This window comes from Volvox carteri (assembly GCF_000143455.1).
Source record: "Volvox carteri f. nagariensis unplaced genomic scaffold VOLCAscaffold_11, whole genome shotgun sequence".
NCBI classification, from domain to species: Eukaryota; Viridiplantae; Chlorophyta; class Chlorophyceae; order Chlamydomonadales; family Volvocaceae; genus Volvox; species Volvox carteri.
In genome coordinates, this window is record NW_003307554.1 from 2154570 (window position 1) to 2174305 (window position 19736).

At 55.9% G+C, this 19736-nt stretch overlaps 3 protein-coding genes across 3 annotated transcripts in view; 2 read left to right on the forward strand and 1 right to left on the reverse strand.

The window, feature by feature from the left end:
* The window catches only part of VOLCADRAFT_89237 (uncharacterized protein), a gene marked incomplete at both ends in the record, with an annotated part of 11267 nt that extends 8147 nt beyond the window's left edge, over window positions 1-3120 (forward strand). Inside the window, 2 exons of the mRNA XM_002948720.1 lie at window positions 1287-1367; window positions 2161-3120. Of these exons, the coding sequence (XP_002948766.1) occupies window positions 1287-1367; window positions 2161-3120 (1041 nt within the window). The remainder of the gene's footprint in view (window positions 1-1286; window positions 1368-2160) is intronic.
* A 2035-nt stretch (window positions 3121-5155) lies between these two features.
* Window positions 5156-11296, forward strand: VOLCADRAFT_89238 (uncharacterized protein; the record flags this gene model as incomplete). The annotated part of the gene is made up of 5 exons (XM_002948721.1): window positions 5156-5275; window positions 6105-6144; window positions 7280-7519; window positions 10430-10687; window positions 11010-11296. 5 exons carry the CDS (start codon window positions 5156-5158, stop codon window positions 11294-11296), a joined length of 945 nt encoding a protein of 314 aa, XP_002948767.1.
* A 1278-nt stretch (window positions 11297-12574) lies between these two features.
* On the reverse strand, window positions 12575-19092 carry VOLCADRAFT_89239 (uncharacterized protein; the record flags this gene model as incomplete). Its single annotated transcript, XM_002948855.1, has 9 exons — window positions 12575-12670; window positions 14765-15085; window positions 15403-15543; window positions 15793-15915; window positions 16310-16528; window positions 16820-16985; window positions 17255-17423; window positions 17677-17948; window positions 19046-19092. 9 exons carry the CDS (start codon window positions 19090-19092, stop codon window positions 12575-12577), a joined length of 1554 nt encoding a protein of 517 aa, XP_002948901.1.
* Window positions 19093-19736: the final 644 nt, after the last annotated feature.

Below are 19736 nucleotides of genomic sequence, written 5' to 3' on the forward strand. Positions count from 1 at the left end.
TGCGGCCCTCGTCCGCAGCCGCAGGAACTGCGCGTTCCGAGCCTGCTTGAGCTGACGACCTGCCGGGGTGAGGTCATCCCGGAAGGTGATGCCCGCCTGGTTGGGTCGTGGCTTCTCAGTGCGTACTTCGACGCTGAGGAAGGAGGCCTGGAGGCTTCCTCCACTGGCATCGGAGACGACTTGGGTGATGGCTTCCGCTGCTTGCTTAGCGGTCGCGAGAGCCGGGACGCCAAACGCGATCAGGGAGCCGGAATCGTAGTAGGCAGATTTGCCGGTCAAGTTCCTACGCTGTTTAGACCCGGTGCGGTCGGTCGCAAACGTAGGGGCCCCCGCGAGCTGAGACTGCACAGTTTCGATGATGAACTGCGCGGCCCGAACTTCGAACTGCTTCATTTCGGTCTCCACCTTTTTGGTAATTATTTCCGGAATATTCTTTTCCAGCGAGTCAACACGAGCAGCCAGCGCATCTGTCTTGCTATGCAAGGAGTCGAAGGACGCCTTGGTCTGTGTAGCATGGGTCTGAAGCAGCTTGTAAATCTCATCTAAAGATGGTTCTTTCTGAGTGGATCGCGTCATGGAGTCGCCTGCTGCCGCCTCCTCAAGGGCAGCGGCCGAAGGCGTAGGGTACTCCTTGCCGGACCTCAGAACCCGCTTAGACGGGCTTTGTGGGCTATGCCAGCTGTTCTACAGATTCTGGATCGCTGGCAAAGCCAATGCGAGGGGCTTAGCTGTGATGTTGCCAGGGTGGTGTGGTAGGCGTGAACTATTGTAAACTATTGTAAACTATTGTAAACTTGTGGTTCGTCTTTCCCCTCCTCTCCCTTGTGGTTCGTCTTTCCCCTCCTCTCCCTTGTGGTTCGTCTTTCCCCTCCTCTCCCTTGTGGTTCGTCTTTCCCCTCCTCTCCCTTGTGGTTCGTCTTTCCCCTCCTCTCCCTTGTGGTTCGTCTTTCCCCTCCTCTCCCTTGTGGTTCGTCTTTCCCCTCCTCTCCCGTGTGGTTCGTCTTTCCCCTCCTCTCCCTTGTGGTTCGTCTTTCCCCTCCTCTCCCTCCCCCTTGCTCACCTTGGTGGGGCCCCGTTCACCTGCCGCCCCTCCCCCTTTCTCTCGCTCGCTCTCTCCCTTTTGACGGTGTTAATAATGTTAACCGGCCTCTACGATTAGATGTTGGAGTAGGAGTGGGAGCTGCGGGGGAGATATTGCTAATGTTGTTTGCCTCGTATACTAATCTAAGCTTCTCCTCCCTTGCTACTGCCCCCCTGCTACTGCCCCCCTGTTCCACGAACTCCAGGAGGCGCCGCCTTCCTCTTGCGCGAGTCGCTGCAGCGAGAAGACCGGCTGGTTCAGCAACGCGGTGCTGCAGCGCATGCAGGTAAGTCACCGCTGTCGGGGTGTTGGCGGTGGCGGTGAGGGAGAGCCATGTAACTCAGCCACCCAGCCGGCCAGTCAGTCAGTCAGTCGGTCAGTCAGTCAGTCACTCAACGAAAAAGATATACTGCTCGCCCGGATGTGTCTTGTACGGAGTGGCAAAGGGACTCCACTCTCCCGGGACGTTCGGAGGACCTAAAGTGCCCCCCGGCCCCCCAAGCTAATGGTCGGTGCCGAGAATTAATGAATATGCAGTTTGTACCCGTGTGTGCTACTACTACTACTACTACTACTACTACGACGACGACGACGACGACGACGACGGGATGTGCGGGCAATGGCACATCTGGCAATCGGGCTCCACATAACCTATGTGCTACTGATGCGTGTGGCCTTCCTTGCACCTTTCTCATTATTCACCTCAACCTACTCATACTTCCCTCCCCCCGACGCCGAAGCGCTCTATAGGGGCCATGCCGCTTCATGCGAGCTAGCGAGCGCATGATGTTTGGACCCGGTGTCAGTGTCAGCGTCCTGCATAACGGCGGATGCTACTAGGTGCTTGCCTGTGTGCCTATGTACGCCCCGGTACCTACGTCCATCCATTGGGGGGCGTGGGGGAAGGGCGGTCCCGTCCCACGCAGGGACATTTCTTATCCTATTCTAAGGACAGCGGCTTTACCTTCGCCCAACCCCGCTATGTTGCTGTTACATATGTATGTGTGTAAGTATGTATGTATGTATGTATGTGTTAAAATGTTATTCGCCCATGCGGACCTCGATATGTGCCTATGCAGGGGGCCATACAGCAACGTTTCCTGCAACTCATGGATGAGCTGGCGCCGCCTGGGATGAGCTCCACAGCGGCGGCGGCGGCAGCGACGGCAGGCGGGAATGCGAACGGCAACGAGCCTGGCGGCGCCGCCGGCAGCGGCAGCGGGCCACATAGCGGCGGGAGCGCGTCTGCAAGCCAAAAGTGTCCCTCCGCTGCTGATGGCGGTACCGCTGGGGGCGACGGTGATGTGGAGATGATGGATGCTGACGGGACAACGGCGGCAGCAGGAGTAGCGACGGCAAGCGGGCGCGCCGATGGCGACGGCGCTGGTGGCGCCGCCACTGCCGCTGCGGCGGATGTCGCGCTCCGGGCCCTCATGGCACAAATGAATCTGCGTGGGCTGTCCTCGCCGGATACGGGCAATGGCGATCTTGATGTGACAGGTTTATTCGGTAGCGATGATGAGGACGACGAGTTCCAGCTATTGGACGAGCAGGAAGAGCCTGGCGGTGCTAGCAGGCGTGGGGTGAGTGGTAGAGCAAGGGGCGACGGGATGGCGACGTCGGCAGCAGCTGTCATGCCCGAGGGCCGCGGTAATGGCGGCAGCGCCGCCGCTGGTGGAAGTGGTGCCATCGGCGGCAGCCGCCGCCCCGGCAGTGGCGCCGGCGCCGCCAGCCCGAAGGGAGATGAGGAGGCGCTGGGCGATGCCTCCGACGGAGAGGACAGCGCAATGGAGTCCGAGTACGACATTGGCATGGCCGAAGAGGAAGAGGAGGAGGAGGAGAGTGATGAGGAGGACGAAGGGGAAGGGGGGGAGGACGACCGTGGTGGCGACCTGGGTATGCGGCTGGGTCGCCTGGCTGGCGGCATGTACTCTTATGACGCATATGGCAGGGTGACCGTGCCGTACGACGGCAGCGCGCCAAGCCGCGGCGGCACGGAAGGCATGTTTGGTAGCGAGGATGACGACGAGCCGTACTAGGACACATCCACCGTTCTACACTCTTGACGTTGCCATAACCGCTTTCCAGCGGTTCTTTTGACGGGGATTCGGGCCCTCCGCATATCATGCGCTCCGAAAAAAGTACCTTTCCGGTGTCTGCGCGGACGTTGAAACCTTGAGCACACCGCGCATGTGCTCACGCTCTATCTGGTGCTGGGAGTTGAAGTGAATGGCAGAAGCCGCAATCCGGATGGACTCACCCCCGGGGGGACCCGCGTTGTCAATATCACCCATCCACCAACCCGCCCAGAGCCGCATCCAGACGTTGGCTTCTGGAGGCGCTTCAGGAGGACCGGCTGTCCGGGGTAGGATTTGTTTCTGGGGTAGGGTTGAACTGGCCACTGGGGCAGGAGACCCATGGGGAAGGAGGCTGTGGGTGACAGGAGCCCCGTGGAGTGTCCTGTGTTTATATAGCGGAGCCCCCCGTGGAGTATTTATACAGAGGTAGAAGCGGCTGAGTCACGTGCACGCGACGTGCATGATGGCACCTGCCAAACTCCACTTTATGTAAGACACAGGAGGCGGCGAGCTACGATGAGCGGTTTGGGTGAAGGATGAAGGACGAACGTACGAAGCATGATGGCGGCATCGCGCTCGAGACGGGGTCCATCTAGCCCTCAAGGGAGCAATGGGGCCCGCGACATCCGGTAGAAGATGCGGTCCTTGGCTCGCGCTGCCTCTTCAACGAGGCGACCGGAAATAATGGACCCGCCGAAATAACGACCTAAAATGGACTATGGAAGTTCTTTGATAAAAAGTTGAGTTTCTTTTCTTTATGTGGCCAACACATGCTAAGGTTTTCATTCCTCGTTTAGTGCATCGTAAGCTAATGCAGTTTCGTTTATGTTGCTGGGTTTTGGAGGCAAACAGAGCACGAAGGGGCAATTACCATGTCCCCAGGGAGCAGCGGTTTTGCCGCTGTTGTGGTACTAATTGCCAAATCGAGGATGAAAAACACGTGTTATTGGAATGCCCGGCCTATAATGATATTCGTGTGGAGGAGGGATTCGATCATCAACAGAGCATGTTGGAGGCCATGAAATGGGTTCCAGTACGTCTGGTGAGGATGTTGGAACGTATGTGGGCTCACCGCAACTCAGTTATTCCCTTTGGGCGCTAGCCTGGGCTGATAGTGCGGTGTTTCCTGTTCTCCGTGGCTTTTAGGCGTACTTTTAGGCGTATAGATATTGCCCTTGGGCCTTCAGCTCGTATGGGTAGTTTTACAGGTATGGGGTCACGCACCCCCAACCATGTAACACACACACATACACACAGAGTTTCTTTTCTAGCTGCTGAGGCTTTATTAACCCTTTAAGAGCCCAAGTCTGGGAACCTGTGCCCGCATCAGGGTCGATGAACATATCACTCCAAGCTGTTGCCAGAATGTGCGAACAGGACAGACATTGTAAACGGAGGTTTCCATCCCGCTCGAGCAGAAGAGGGGTCCCAACCCGTCCTGTTTCAGTATTGCGTTGCATTGCGTTGGGAAGCTTTGCTTGGTCATAAAGAAGGCTACATACCGACTACGGATTTCGAAAGCTGGGCCGAAAGGGACCGACCGACCACGCAGGCAGGCAGTTCCCAGCTTCCAGATTTTGACGGCCGCGGTCCAGCACAACTCAAGTCCGAGCAAGGAAGACTCGAACTTAGCCCTGTAAGTGATGTTCCATTTTGGCAGCGATTATCCATCAGAATTCTGTGCCTCACAACTTCAGGTTCATAACGTAACGTAACATGAGGTTGACGGTTAATCTGCCGTTTTGGCGATTCCGAGTTACGGTTACGGTTTTGCAGTCGATCGCCATCGAGCCTGTCACTCAAGCGGCCTTAATAAAAAAATCCATAGGAACTACGAGGCTTTCTACAGGAAGAGCGCGGAGAGCGTGACGCCGATTCTGTCCAGTCTGTCGCATAGCAGCCGTTGCGTTGTTTTCCTCAAATTGCGAAAATATACGCAGAATTACTATTTGCGACCAAAATATTCAGGCTTTTAGGTGAGGGCTTCCGCGGTCCTATGCACAATACTGCTGGCGTTGAGCACAAGAACAATGTGTTGATGGAGTATAGCGCCTGGCGATACTTGGCAGCGAATGTGGCCCTCTACAAAAATCTGCTTGCGCATTCTGGGTTGCAGGTGAGTTCGAGGGCGTGTGACTTGCGAAGGCAGGCAGTTAACAATTTTGCGGGCGAAGCGGGATTACGTTTTACGCATCAGGATAATCGTCAATCGACTAAATACGCATAATTTCTGCTTACCCCGCCACATTCATTTGCTAAGATGTACGTGTCCATGAGCTCTTTTGCGTTTTAGCGTGGGCCTCACCAGGCCAAGTAGCTTGCGTCGAATAACTATGGCGTTTTCGTGGTATGAAACCTTACACAAATAATTTAACATAAATCATCAGCAACCCTTTGCTAGAGCGACAGCCGTCATGTCGCAGAAAGCAGACCTGAGCGAAGCCCTCACCTCTGAAAAGGCACAATCGAAGGCATCGAAATGCGCGTTCTGCGCAGTCTACACACGAATACCCACGAAACATGCAAGCACGTTTTCAGTTGTTTCATTTGGTGTTTGGTACCTTCAGTAACGCGCATGACCCGGCCTGAAAGCACTCAGCATGTCACAGCAGGGGTACCAGCAGTCGCATGAACTTGTTTCGCCGAGAAAGGAATTTGCATCTTCCAGCCGCCTCTTTGTGCTCCAATTCAAGCCCGTCTAAATGTTATGCATTGACCTTTTAGAGCTTAAAGCACTCATATGTATATGGCGCGGAATGGGCAACCAGGGTCCTGCAAGCAAACAAGGTCCAAACGCCGGAAGAGGAAGAATCGCTGGCCATGCCCAGATAATTCATCAGGCAACTACCTGATGTCTGTCGTATCTCCTGGCATCTCCTTAATCAGGCAACGGTTGGTGATCTCGGCTTTCCTCCCAAATCTCGGCTTTCCCCCCCCCCCCCAAGGTGGACGGCGCGCTGTTGAAGCGTGTTCAACACGAAAAACGTGAGAGGTTTCGTGCATATCCCCGGAAGCGAGGGAGGGAAGGCAATTAGGACAAATTGGCTCCTTCCACTACGCAGCTCGCTGCACGCACGCTGGCAACCTGCCTTGGCCTGCATCACCTGACGCCGCTGTGGGAGCGCGGTAATTCTCCAATACTTTTACTCGTGCGTCCGGCAGTATATATGTCCAAATGAAATCTGCAACAAGCTCTGTGGAACATTGCTACTTGCGAAGGAAAGACCCACAACGCTGACGACCCCGGGAACGATCTATTGCTTCCACACATTGCTCGCTGTACCACTTGTTGCTGAATATTTTCTCGGCAAACCCATACAATTTTTTTTGGGGGCGGAAGCGCTTGCGGCATAGTAGAATCAGCACCATATCAGAGGCTACAATTTTGTTGTATGTCCTGTAATGGCTGCCTCAACCTGGTACCTACCTCCTGGTACCTTCCCATGCAGGCGCTTTGCAACTACCGCTTCCGCTTTGCAACTCCCCTCTGTGCCACGGGTGCCAGCATGTCGCCCCCAGCATCGCGCCCTTGGCTCAGAACTATAACCATGGCCCGTGCGATGGCCATCGCCGCAGCCGCCGCAGCTCTGGGAGGTCGTTGAGGCCACAACAACAACCGAAATGCTTGCACCTGCTGTTTTGCCAAGTAGTCCTATGCGCTTGCTTGCTCGCTGCGAGCAGCTGCTTTGCATGCAGAAAGGAAGATACGGTGATAAGGACAGGTATGTAATGTTAATGAATCTGCGTCCACACTTCCCGCCATCCACGGCTAGGCCCTGCCCTGCCTGCATCCAGTCCCGTCGCTTCCTGACTTGTCCTTTGTTGCGACGGATGCCTTCCGTGTACTTCCATTCATGGAGTTATTCATTCAGATTGGAGCGTCCATAGGACTTACACAGCGAGGAAGAGCGCTCCATCTTCTCCTCTCACTCTTCCTGAAGTTTGGAACGACGCAGCGCGAAAATGAGAGCTTCACGGTTTCCATTTGCAACTTGTTCGTCGAAAATGCCGTACCTTGACATGTCACACCCTGCCGTACCCCGGCATGTCGTACTCTGTCGTACCCTAACCTGTGTACTGCAAACTAAAGGCCTTACTGCCCCGATGGGCCGCTATGCAGCTTGCGAGGAACGACCTGGCTACGAAACGTTGGCAGACGCGATGGTTATCTACGGGACCGGAAACTTCTTTCCAACGGGCCGGGAAGGCAGCATAGAAGGCAGCACTGCCGCCGCTTTTGCTGTGTGCAACTCGGACCCCGACTGCATCACCTTTAACAACTACGGCTACACTGGCAACCTGGGATCGATGGTCTTCCTGGCGACCGGGACGGAGTTCATATGCACCTACTTTAAAAAACGTGCGCCGGGTTGTTTGTGAAACTGGATGAGTATAACTGGATGCGTGAACGAGCGGATAAATGGGGCTGTGTACTTTGATACACAAACCGAGTATGAGCAATTTATGGCAATGGGTTGTGCTGCGCGTTTTACCGAACGTGTCTTGACCGAGCCGGGGATGGAACGGTTCATGTTCGATGATATGGCTGATGGGGGGTATTAGACTGTGTTAGGGTTGGGCCTCGGTATGCTCTACATGACACACATCCATGTGCCCGGAGTACTCCTGGAGTGCTCCAGAGGGGCCCCCATTCCATTCCAGTCACATGCGCCCTGGAGTGTGCGTCCATGATACGCATGAAGGCCGATCCACGATTCGGTGTCGCGGCTATCCACCCACCCGTGCACCCAGCACCCAACAAGAACTTTCGTCATGTTCGAAGTCCGTATCTGCATCCGTATCTGTGTTTGCACTTCAGCGTCCCTTTGCTCTGTGCATATGTATGTATGGCTTAAGGTTACACTGTGGGCCGCGAGAGCCGGGGCCCCGAAGCGAAACACAGTGCAAGGGTCGGGAGCACACTGCACAAGTCGGTTAGTCTTGTGTGCTCCCGACCCCGACTCAGACTGCCAACACACAGCGCAGCCGCTCTGAAGCACCTCCATCCGGGGATGGCGCGGTAGTGTAAAAACGACGGGCTCTCAGATCCCGCTAGAGCGAGTCCACAAGTCTCAGCTAGGGCAAAGGCAAAAGCTCTCTGAAACACCCCCCCAAAATACAACCAACGACAAACGGAACCCAAGGGAAGAAAGAACCGTAAAAAGAAAAAAGACGGCTAGGACAGCCCAGGGAGGGGAGGGCTCCTGATACACCTAACAAGCCAATAAAAACCTCCAAGAAAGAAAGGCGTAGAGAGCTAGAAACCACAAAACGTCTTGCAGCCACCTCACGACAACTGACCTCCTTCCTGGGCTGGTCCAGGGGAGAAGTAGCCAACCAAACAAAAGGGGCCACCGTTCAACACTGCAAAGGCCCGGAATAGACCGGCGAGACCACAAAAGGGATAACGCTGCCACGACACACAGCTCCTAGGGCTTCCAGAATACCGCAGGGGGATTATTGTAGCCCGCGCGGCGCCTCCCGCTTACCGTCACTAAACCGGATCGAATTGCACAGCTCCCACCCTCGTCCCTCGCCAAGCACCCCAGACCCGCAAAGGAGGCGTGCCTAAGTAGAATGGCCCTCCTCGGGCCACAATTCCCCCTCATCCGAGCCCCGTTGCTACCACCAGAACTCAACCCCCCGACCCAGAAAACCTACGTCCTCTTGGCGCTCTCACGGCCACTTCCCCCCTACCCTACCCGCGCAACCCCACCTCCCCCGGGCTCTCCAACACCCTACAACCTCGGAGCGGCACTGGGGAAGAAAAACGATTCCTCCCCGCACCACGTGACCCTCTCCACTCCACTCCCTTCTCCTCTCCATCTCCCGCCTCGGGGTTTCCTCTCACCTATTCCCTTACCCTCCAACCCCTATCCCCCTTCAACTCCTATACCCCGCCCAACCCCTGCCTACCATACTAAGCTCAAAGCGCTCTTAGGCTGTAACTTCCACTGCATCAGCACACCGTAACGCGTCTTCTGAAACCGACAGGACCGGGTGGTCGGGTCCCACTGCCCCAGCCTCTCCGCGGGATGCCCAGCGCCGCGAAAGAGTGCAAACGCGCCCAGAAGTCCACCACTGCCTGGGGGCGGCCCGCTCCAAGGGGGTTGCTACCGGTGCCGCTGCCACCCCGGCTGCCGTTGCTGCTACCATCCCTGTTGCCGTGTTTCGCTCCTGCGTTTGGTCCTTAACCCCCGGCACGTTCAGTGCAGGCCCCGTCTGCGGTCCCACCCCGTCGGCCTGGATGAAAAAGTCCGTTATCCGCCTCTGCCTGGGGCCGGGCGCCTGCCCCTGTTGAGCGTGCTCCTGCTGCTGCGGTTCTTGGCTCGCAGCGCGTTCCTGCCTCTTGCCTGCTGCCCTCTGGCAACATCTGCCAACTTCCATAGCCGACAGGGCCGACAGGGCGATTACATCCCAGATATACGGCCTGTTCGCATCCGTCTGGGGCCAGTACTACCCAGAGTTGCTTTCGGGTGACTCCCCCCACCGCTGCTTCCTCAGAAGACTGTAGATGCCGGTCGATCTGTGCTCGCACCGCCTGCACCACCGGGCATTCCCAAAAGTGATGCATGCATGACGAGCATGGCTGACCAGCTGCTCCACCAAATCCACCACATCTACAGCGTTCTGGATCGTACATATAGATCCGGGCCTGACACTGGTCTATGGGGCCCCCGGCCTTGCCGGACACCCCCCGGCACCTGCGCGGACACTGTGACTGTTACTGCACTGGCCAGGGGCCGCTAACCGTACCCCAACGGGAATGTATGTATGTATGTCGATGTGTGCAGCCTTTCCCAGGTATCCTGGCTACACCTTAAAGCCCTTCATGGAATGGTTTCCGTCGGAGGACGCCGTCGTCGTCGTAGAGGCGTCAGCTGAGGCGGCCAGAGCGCGGTGTGATGCGGAGCCGGACTGCAGCGCCTGGGCCAGCTCCGGGGAGTGTGTGCTAGGCCAACTGGCCCCTGATGTGTTCGCTATAAGCGACTCACAAGTCGCCTTTTACGTAAAAAAAGGTATCAAGTCTTTTTTATTGCTTTATCTTCACATCCTAAATCCCTGTGCCTACCAGACGTACGGCGATCCGTACCGAACTAGCCGTACTTAACCCACCATTAGCACCCGGAGCTTGGTCCCTGTTACAGCGGTACACCTGGATACTGGTGTTGCCGTACGTGATTTATTTCCCAACCACTTTATATTTTGATCTGGGTGGCGAGCACATGCATGCAACACGTACATACATACCGCTCACACAACCTTGCAGAGTGTCCGGACAAATTGGGTTTTGAGGCTCACGCGCACCAGTTGCTCACACACCCGGCGGGCTGCAATGGAACCGGCAACAGCAGCCACAGCGGCGGCGGGGAGCCCTTCGTTGATCGGCTGCCGTATGTCCGGGCGGCGGAGGCCTTTTGCCGGATGAACAACAATTGTTCTGCCTTTAGCAGCGACGGCAGTTATATGATCGGTGGCCCGGTCGAGCTGGAGCCGAAACCCGGCATATGTACCTACAGAAAGCAGCGTAAGCGTGTTGTATGTATGTATGTATGTATGTATGTATGTATGTATGTATGTATGTATGTATGTATGTATGTATGTATGTATGTATGTATGTATGTATGTATGTATGTATGTATGTATGTATGTATGTACGTATGAATGTATGTATGTATGTATGTATGTATGCACCTACCCGGGATGGCGTGTACACGCGCCTCACCTCCCCCGCACGTCTGCCAGTGTTACGAAAAGAAAGGTGTGCATTCCTAACCCCCTTACAATCTCTAATTATAAATGGTCCCCTCCTTCGGCCCTTTGCTCCGACATTCGAAACCCCCCTGCAGTCTGCCCCCCGATGATCGGCTTCACTGCTTTCGAGGGCGTCAGTTTCAGGGTGCAATACCCGCCCGACTCCACCCCCGCCAGCAGCACCTCTTCCCCATCCTCGCTGACCGACGTGTACCAGGTCTGCCGCCAGGACCCCGCCTGTGTCGCCTTCGACAACCTTCACCGCTACTGGAGCATCACCGCGCCGTCGAGTGTGGAGTTGTGCGGCCCAGGCAACACGAATCCTGTTCCCGGGGCCTGCTTGTACTACAAGAACCCGGACGGCGTTACCTGGTCCATCTAGCGCCGCGTGTATGGGTATGTGTGTATGGTGCAGAAGCGTGTTTGAGATGGAGAGGAATGTGGACCGGTGGGAAAAGGGGAAGGTGCTTGTAGAGTTGGGGTTGGTGCACACCTGGAGGGGGGGGGCCGGAGTTGAGTTCGGGCTGAGGGCGGGTTGAGGGCGGAAGGTAAGGGTTACGGCATTGTTGCAGCGGTGTCAGTGGGGCCTGCCTACCTGTCTGTCTGTCTGTCTGTCTGTCTGTCTGTCTGCTAGATTGCCGGCTGGTAAGGAAACGTCCAATAGGGCGACCAATCCAGGTCTGTCGGCGGGGCACAGGAAGGTCGCGAACAGGCCGCACGAAAGGTAATGGCATATGGCAGTAGGTCATATTCATATGCACGGGGAGCCTGATGTCCCAATAGGCCATTCAGAAGAGAACGGTGAGAGGCGGCTGAGGCCACAAATAGCAGCAGCGGTGGCGTCGGCGTCGGCATGCAGCATACCCAAAGGCAGTTGACGCTTGGTAGTGTTGATGGTGGTCGTTGTGGGGAAATTTTGCCATTGCTGGGTCGAAAAAAACCCTTCGCAGGTTCGTAGTCGTCCCGACATAAACAATTAATTTGGCGCCTAATTATACCCTGAATTTGCACCTGCCGGCGGGGTACCGGTACGAGGTCACGACACGTGGTCAACTGACAACACAACAATAGCGTCATCGCTACTGCAGGTAGTGTCTAATTTCATAACAAACCATAAAAAGCGTTATGCATGGATATATAATATGCGTTTGTGATGATCTGCGAAGCGGAATTTGGTGAGAGTTGCTTTCCCCCCGAGTACCGCGTTGCCCTGATTATCATTTGACCGGGATTTAGGGCTATGAAGGTGTCGTACAGCAGGGTGATGTGGGCTTCAGCAACCCTCCGACGTGCACAGGGAGAAAGCTGCAACTCAAGCGTGCATCATCATTCGCCCACACCAGCCGCTGTAGTGGCAGAGCTGGGCAGAGTGAAGCAGCTCCTCGCTTTGTCACCCCTCTACCGCGCCTGAAGAAGGCGGTTCTGCTAACTTCCTGCGGTGCGCTGCAGCTAACCCATCCAGAAGCTTACATCCAAACCATTGTAGGCAAACTGTCTAGTACGGCATGTGGCTGTGGGGGATGGCCGCAATTTCATATGTGAACGGCTGCTGACGCTTGGGTGGCGTTTTATTTGCGATGTATGGAGCCCCGGCAGGGTATGCGTGCACATTATTATTCTCATATATTCTTATATATGGATAAGGCGTTTGTCCTGCACATTATTTTGGGTCGTGTTGGGCCGCGTTACATACGTTGTTGCCAATTATACTTAATATGATGTCCTTGGTGTTTCGGTCTTGGTTGGATATTTTGTCCTGTTTGCCAAGACAGGCCGGCTCATTCCTGTGAGCGTCGGTTGGCATCGTGGGCCCCCGCTAAAGCAAAGTCGCTCGGCAAGCTCTTGGTAAGGTCTTTTATAAAGGTGGAGCCTGTGGTGGGCCTGTGTTGCCTATTAGCATCACAGATTCAAATTCAAATTTGGCAACGCTTTATTGCATTAACTTAAAAAAAATGAGAAATGTATCGCCGATTCCGGCAGTATCGGATCGGATACTGTCCGACACCTTTCCCATTCAGGGTAGCTACAGCAAGTAGCCGTAACTCATATGAGTTGGTTGCCTGTTCAGGCACGGCAACGGTGCGGCGAGATTATAAGCGGGTTCTGAGGTGAGGTGTCCGTTCCCCCCTGCGGGTATGTCCCAGCTGCAGCTGCAGGCTAAAGATGTATATAATAAATGTAAGTGACGCATGATGCTTACGGGAAATGGAATGTGAACGTAGCCGCATTCGGACGAGTTGACGAACACGATTAGTGACGAATTTTTGAAATACGAATTTGAATTTTTCATTGAAATGCTGCGGCACCAGCAGCCGCAAATTGCCGTATGCCTTACTTATACCGCGAAAGGTTACAGCAGTCCCCATCTGAAGGTATATTGCTCCACAGCACAAATGTTTCTTATCGCCGCGAAAAGTGTGAAACATTGACTAACCGTTGTTGCCGAAATAGGTTAGTGCTATCTCATCGAGGCCTTTCTTCCAGCGACCTACTTTCCTTTTCTCTATCCTCTTCTGACAAACTGTAAAGCATGCTCAACTCGTGAGAGCGGAGTGCTGAGCGTTGGTCCGATCCCTGTCCAAAAAAGCACATCTCTTAAAAGTGCCTCAGAAGGCCAATTCGTCTGTAAAGACACCAGCTAGCCACAGCTTTGTTATTTTTTAAATACACGTTCACTGTGGCATAGCTGGTCGCGACTTTAATAGCTGGTTCAGCGCTGAGCTGGATCATAAATTCAGCAAGCAAATGCGTTTCCTTGCCCATAAACTGAGAAAAAACACAACTCAAAATAAAGAGGCCGCGTGCATGTGCGTACGTAGCCGCCAGAGCACCCAAATGCCACAAACAAGCTTGGCAGCAGGACGCCGAGGGGGAAACAAGTCAGATATGGGGATAGGGAGCAGACACGGACACCCGATGCCCCCGATGAACCGCATCAAGGAACACAGGAAAAAGGGGACTTGGGACATTACACTTTCCATGATTGGACTCCCGTACGGCTTCCGTACATATGACACGCAAACGCATGCCGTACAATGCGACGACTGCAGAGCCTTCTGTCAGTCCATCGTCAGGAGGTGTCGGGATCAGCCTCTGGACCCGCACACCGCAACCCTGATGACATTGTTCCCGACACGCCCTAACCCCCCCCTTCACAGCCCACCTCAACCTCCATGAAAACGATTATTGTGTTTTGTGCAGCTTCCCAAGAACGGCGGAGGTGACGACGGAGCGAGGCACTCATACAAGTGATTAATTAAAATTAGCAAGGAGCAGAGCCGCTGACGCATGCGGGATAAGTATAACGATTACAAGAAGGAGACGCAGGAAAACGCGCATCTGCGTCAAAACTGGTGGCTGTGTCAGCTGAAAGAAGCTGGACGAAAAAATCAGACAAAAAATGTAAGTCGTCTTTGTCGACGTAGCTTAAATAATTGCTTGAAGCATCTCAGGCGGTTGGTTAGTTAGTTCGTGAGGCTGTGTCGTCCAGGTCCTATGCGGCCGCACCCACACACCCACACACCGAGGATTGTGGTTAACATCACTCGAACCTCCCTCCCCCCGTCCGCTCTCCATCCCCACGTAACCAAAATTCCCTTTTCTGACATTCGGGCACTTCCCCCCAAAACCCTCTTGGGCACTTCCCCCCCTCCCCCTCATTTCCCCCTTCCCCCCCCCCGATACTGATCAACCCGGGAGGATCTTCTCCTCCTCCTCCCCCCCTGGAGCAATCCCCCCCCTCCCCCCCTCTCTCACGTCCCTACGGATAAGCCACATGGAACGAGCACCGAGACCGCTCCAGAGACCCCTCCTCCTCCTCCTCCTCCAGACCTCCTTCCCGGGTCCTTACCTCCAAGCCCCCCAGCCGCAGCCCTAGAGGCTGTTGCTGCCGCCCGCCCGCCACCTCCTCAACCCCACCCACCCCCTCCCCACTCTGATCGAGGTCTCCATCTCCTCCTCCCCGCAGCAGCAGCAGCAACCTCCGCTGCTCCTGGAGGCCATGGAGAGCCGGTCTGCTGGTCCTCCGCGCCGCCGCCGCCGCCGCCTCGGTGAGACAGCGCTGCTGGAAAAGCGACATGATGGTGGCGGAGCCGGTGGCGATGGCGTAGGCGTAGCCATTGACGTAGTCCTCTGGGACTTCCTGATAGACCCGCCACTCGCCCTCGGCGACCTGGGGGGAAGGGGGGAGTACGGGGGAGGGGAGGGGGAAGACGAACCACAAACGAGTGAAGCTGCTGCCAGGGCAAGAGTGTAGGGGGGAGGGGGAGCGGGTACGTGCGTGTATGTATATGCGTGTGTATATGCGTGTGTATATGCTTTTGTTGTTGTTGAGGATGAAAAAGGCTCGCGAGAGCTCGTAAGGCCCAGACGAGCCAGGAGGCTCATGGACCTTCGCGAGTTCTGGGGAGGAGGGCAGAAAAGGAAGTAAAATCCACCCTTCTTAGAGGTGGGAAAGCACCAGCAAAGCAGTGCCAAGGAAAAGCTCACCTTCCCAACGGGCTGGTGAACCCAGTTGGAGAGGGTCCGTACATTGGTGTACGGAATACGGCGCTTGGTGGTGCTAAGCCGGTGGTACTTCTCCAGCGCCTCCGCCACACCCACACCCTCCATTGCGGATACGGCAATCACCTGTACGGCATATTGATTCCCGGTGGGTGGTTAGTTAACAAACCGCCAATACGCAACAGGCAGGGCGCACACACCCACATACATACATACATACCGAACACCAGCTGGGTCACTGACCAAGCGGGCAATCTGTCTGTGGACCCTTTCCTGGGCCCCTGTCCTAGGTAACCCCCGTCCCCCCTCCCGTACACTCCCCCCTCCCGTACACTCCCCCCTCCCGTACACTTTCCCCCCCCGCCTCCACCTCACCTCCCGGGCACTCAAGCTGTCCCGGGATCCACTTCCCCGCTTGCCGTACACTAGGGCGGTGGCAATGGCCTGAGCGGCGTAGTCGCGAGCCTTGATCTCCCAGGGGGCGCCCGTGAAGAAAAACTGGGGGGGGGGGAAAAGAGGGGGAGGGGGAGGGGGGCCGGAGTGCTAAGACGGTTGCATAACGTGTTTTGTGGAGGAGGAGGACGGCGTTTCGACCACCTTGGGGAGATACAGCAACCAGTCGTACAGGTAAGTTACAGGCTTACATTTCAAGTATGCTGCTGCACGAGCGGTAGCGGTCATATCAACATTGCCTGTTGCGCCCCGGCCCCATCCGTTGCCGGCCCCCTGCCCGACCCCACCGCCCACCCCTCCCCTCGGCCCCCTTTTTATCCCCCTTTTCCGCACCCGTACACCCGTACATCCGTACATCGCCCCCTCGTCCTTCACACCTCTCCACTCCCATAAAGATCCCAAACCTCCCACCACCACCACCACCACCACGGACACCCACCTGCCCGTCAACCTCGGCGCACTGTGTATAGTTCCACAGCCCCGGCCTGTCTGACTGTGACACCTGCGGGTACTGCAGCCCCGTGCCCTGGGACATAAGGCCCCAGTATCTAGCCTCCAGCTCAGCAACCAGCTCGTTGCGGTACGGCAGGGAGGAGCTCCCCCGGGGGGTGCGGACGGCACCAATGAGGGCGTCGCTCAGGGCTAGGTTGCCGTCAAGCTGTACGGCAAAGGGCGGCAAGGAGGAGGAAGAGATACAGGGGGACGGGGTGCCAGAAGCGGAAAATCATTCACAATACACACATAATGCATGATGGATGCATGGATGGATGCATGGATGGATGGATGGATGAAACGGCAGAGCACAGCACATTTACCAGATGCGGTGTCCCTAAGCATACATACATACATACATACATACATACATACATACACACATACACAAACACATACACAAACACATACATACACACATACATATACATACATACATACATATGCACGTCCGTACGTTGTCGGTTGCGAAGAGGCACTCTCCGTACAGCGCCGTGGCATTGGGTCCCTCCGTTTCCTCTGGCCGGAAGCACTGGTTGGGGAAGCCCTCCGACTGCATCACCCAGGTGCTCTTCTTGCACACCCAGTTCACCGACACCGGGCTGATACACACGTCGCCAACCCTAGGGCGGAAAGGGGGGGAGAGGGGAAGTCATCATGGTGATGATGATGGCGGTGGTGATGACAATGGCGGTGAGGTGTCAGGTTTCGGAGGTCCCTCCCGGGTTGCGGGTCGTGTCGTGGTGTGTTTTTATTGTCGCGACCTGTAGTGCCGTCCAGCGCGGGTCGTACACATCGGAGGAGCTCCCTCCCCCTCCCCTCCCCCTCCCCCACTACCACTACCACATGCCCCCTCGCCTCCCCCTCTTTCCCCCACCCCTAAAACCCACACCGGGTAATCCTCCCGTTGTCATTGGCCTGATCGCAATCCGGTGGGCTGAGCACCCCCCCCAGTTGGGGCGACCAGCCCGAGGTGCCGAAGTAAATCATTTCGCTGATGTACGGCCCACAGGGGGTCAGCAGCTCTTGAACACACAGACCGGCGGCGGTGGGCCCGATGCCTGGAACGGGGGAGAGGTTGGGTGGTTGGGGGAACCTGTTATGTAAAAACACGCACAGCCACCCAACCACGGTTCACTGTATCAACCCGACCCGAAACATGAAAGCCGTACTCCGCCGCCGACACGTCCGAGAAACCCCCTGCTCCCCCCCCATTCCCTCCCCTTTCCACCCCTGACCCCCCTCTAAAACTCTAAAACCTTAAACCCCCCAACACACACACACACATACCCCACCCCACCCCGCGTAGCTCACCCGTGGTCACCACCAGTACATCCTGACCCATGAGGGACCCCAGTACGACACCACCACACACGGTTTCGGAGCGGGGTTTTGTCAACTGGTGCCGTAGGTTGGCCAGGATGTGGTGGGCCTCCGGAGTGCCCGAGAAGTCCCCCGGGTCAGCGGTGAGGATCAGGCTGACGCCGCGGGGGAGGGAGTCCAGGGAGGGAATGCCCAGGTAGGCAGCGCACGCGGCGGAGTGGGAGGGAGCGGGGAGGGTGACGGGGCTTGCCTGCAGCTGCGGGCTGCGGGGGCCCCAAGGATAAAGGGGAAGAGGGAGGGGGGAAAGGTGGCGAGCTGGGCTGTGAGGAGGGAGTGGGGAGTGCGGGTAGAGAGAGACGGGTGTAGGACGGGGGCAACTGGGAAGGGTTTGTGTGGATGATGAGAAACGGAAGGATCTGGAGGCTATACTGGGCAAGGAGTGGATTGGTGGCATGGTTGCGGAGTACGGAGCTGGAGGCAGACGTCGGGTGCGGCCTCCGTTTCCTGGGGATGAGGATGCTTGCGCCGTGCACGGGGACACGCCCAGACGCATTCGCGAGCAGCGGAAAGATGCGCGTCAACCACATACCTTTGATGCCTCAGATGCGGAAAGTCCTGCCATGCCAAGAAGCCAAAAGCTGCGACAAGGGAGGCCATGAGCGACCAACGGATGATGTTGTAAACTCGGCGGCGCTTAGCATCTTCTAGGATCTCATTCGGGCAGTTGTCGGCTATTACGGGCAATTGCCCGTCGCTGGGCGACCCCTTCAACATGACGCCTGGTCAATTATCCTTTTCGCCAGGCGTCGCTGTCCGCCTATCGCCTGCCCAGCGGTGTAGATACCTAAACCAGTAAATACAAGCTAACTGCAATGAGGTCAGCTTTAAACCTAAGGTAAGGTAAGAATGGAAACGTGACCATTGGCCGTTGATTGCAACGGTCACTGGCCACGACAAAATCCTCCTTGATACGCCAGTCTTCGCTCTTGGGTTAAAGCGTAACATCTCCATATTCAATTGTCAAGACCAGATTTAAATTCAATAAGTCGAGACCGGATTTAATTTGTGCGGCCCACTGCGTATCGCGGCACTAGTGCCCATTGCGATTTTCCATAAACGGATTACTGGTTTGGGCAGCACAAGGCAGAACTTGGTATATTGAGGAGCTTTACATTACTCAGGGCCGTTCACGTGGGTGAACGGAAAGGTGGGGCAGGACTGTCGGAAATCCCTATCCCTCCTCAGACTTAATTATTTCGGAACCTGTTTTAAATCCGTATCGTTTGCCAAATAGTTCCAAGCACAAGGGAGCAGGCGATTTGAGCATCGTTCTTGATGGTGATGCTGTGCGATGCCTTACCCGCTGGCCGTCCCGTAGCGCACGACTGTGGCACTGCGGATGATCATTTTACCCAAATAAATAGTTAAATGAGTGAACACCCGACCATCTGGTGGAGTAGAGGTACGGTAGGTTTCCTTCTCTTCGCTGCCCTTTGTGACGTGTGTGTGTGCGGTTGCTACATTGGGCTCCAGACTCACGGAGAGTAGAGCCAGCGGGCCGTGACGTGGATAGTGGTGCTGAGTGTGAGCCGGATATGGGATTGGATGTGGGGTTGGGGCCAGCGGTGCTTTGATTACCTGGTGTTTCTTCACCTCTTCATCCGGCTTTTACAGTTTCATTTCCCACGGGTGCGGCAGTGTCTGAGAATGCTCTTTGTTCGAAACAAGATGTCCCCGTATGGCACAGCTGCTGCGCAGCAGCGTCCAGCAGCTCACTGCAACGCTTGGCCCTCATCGCTCCCACCGATATGGCTTGGCAGCTGTATGGCTGTAACGGACTGTATCGTAGAGTTATGCTTCGCCAAGTCATATGACGGCACGGACTTGTGAAACTATGCATGTTGATTAAGTGCTCGTCCTGTAGTGTAGTACGGCAAGTGCGGCGCGGGAGGAGCAGACCGGAATTGGCCAGAGGACAGTGACTGATACGGTAGTGCGTTACAAAGATTAGCTGGGAACAAAGCGCTGAATCCAGACAACGCTAGTTCGCC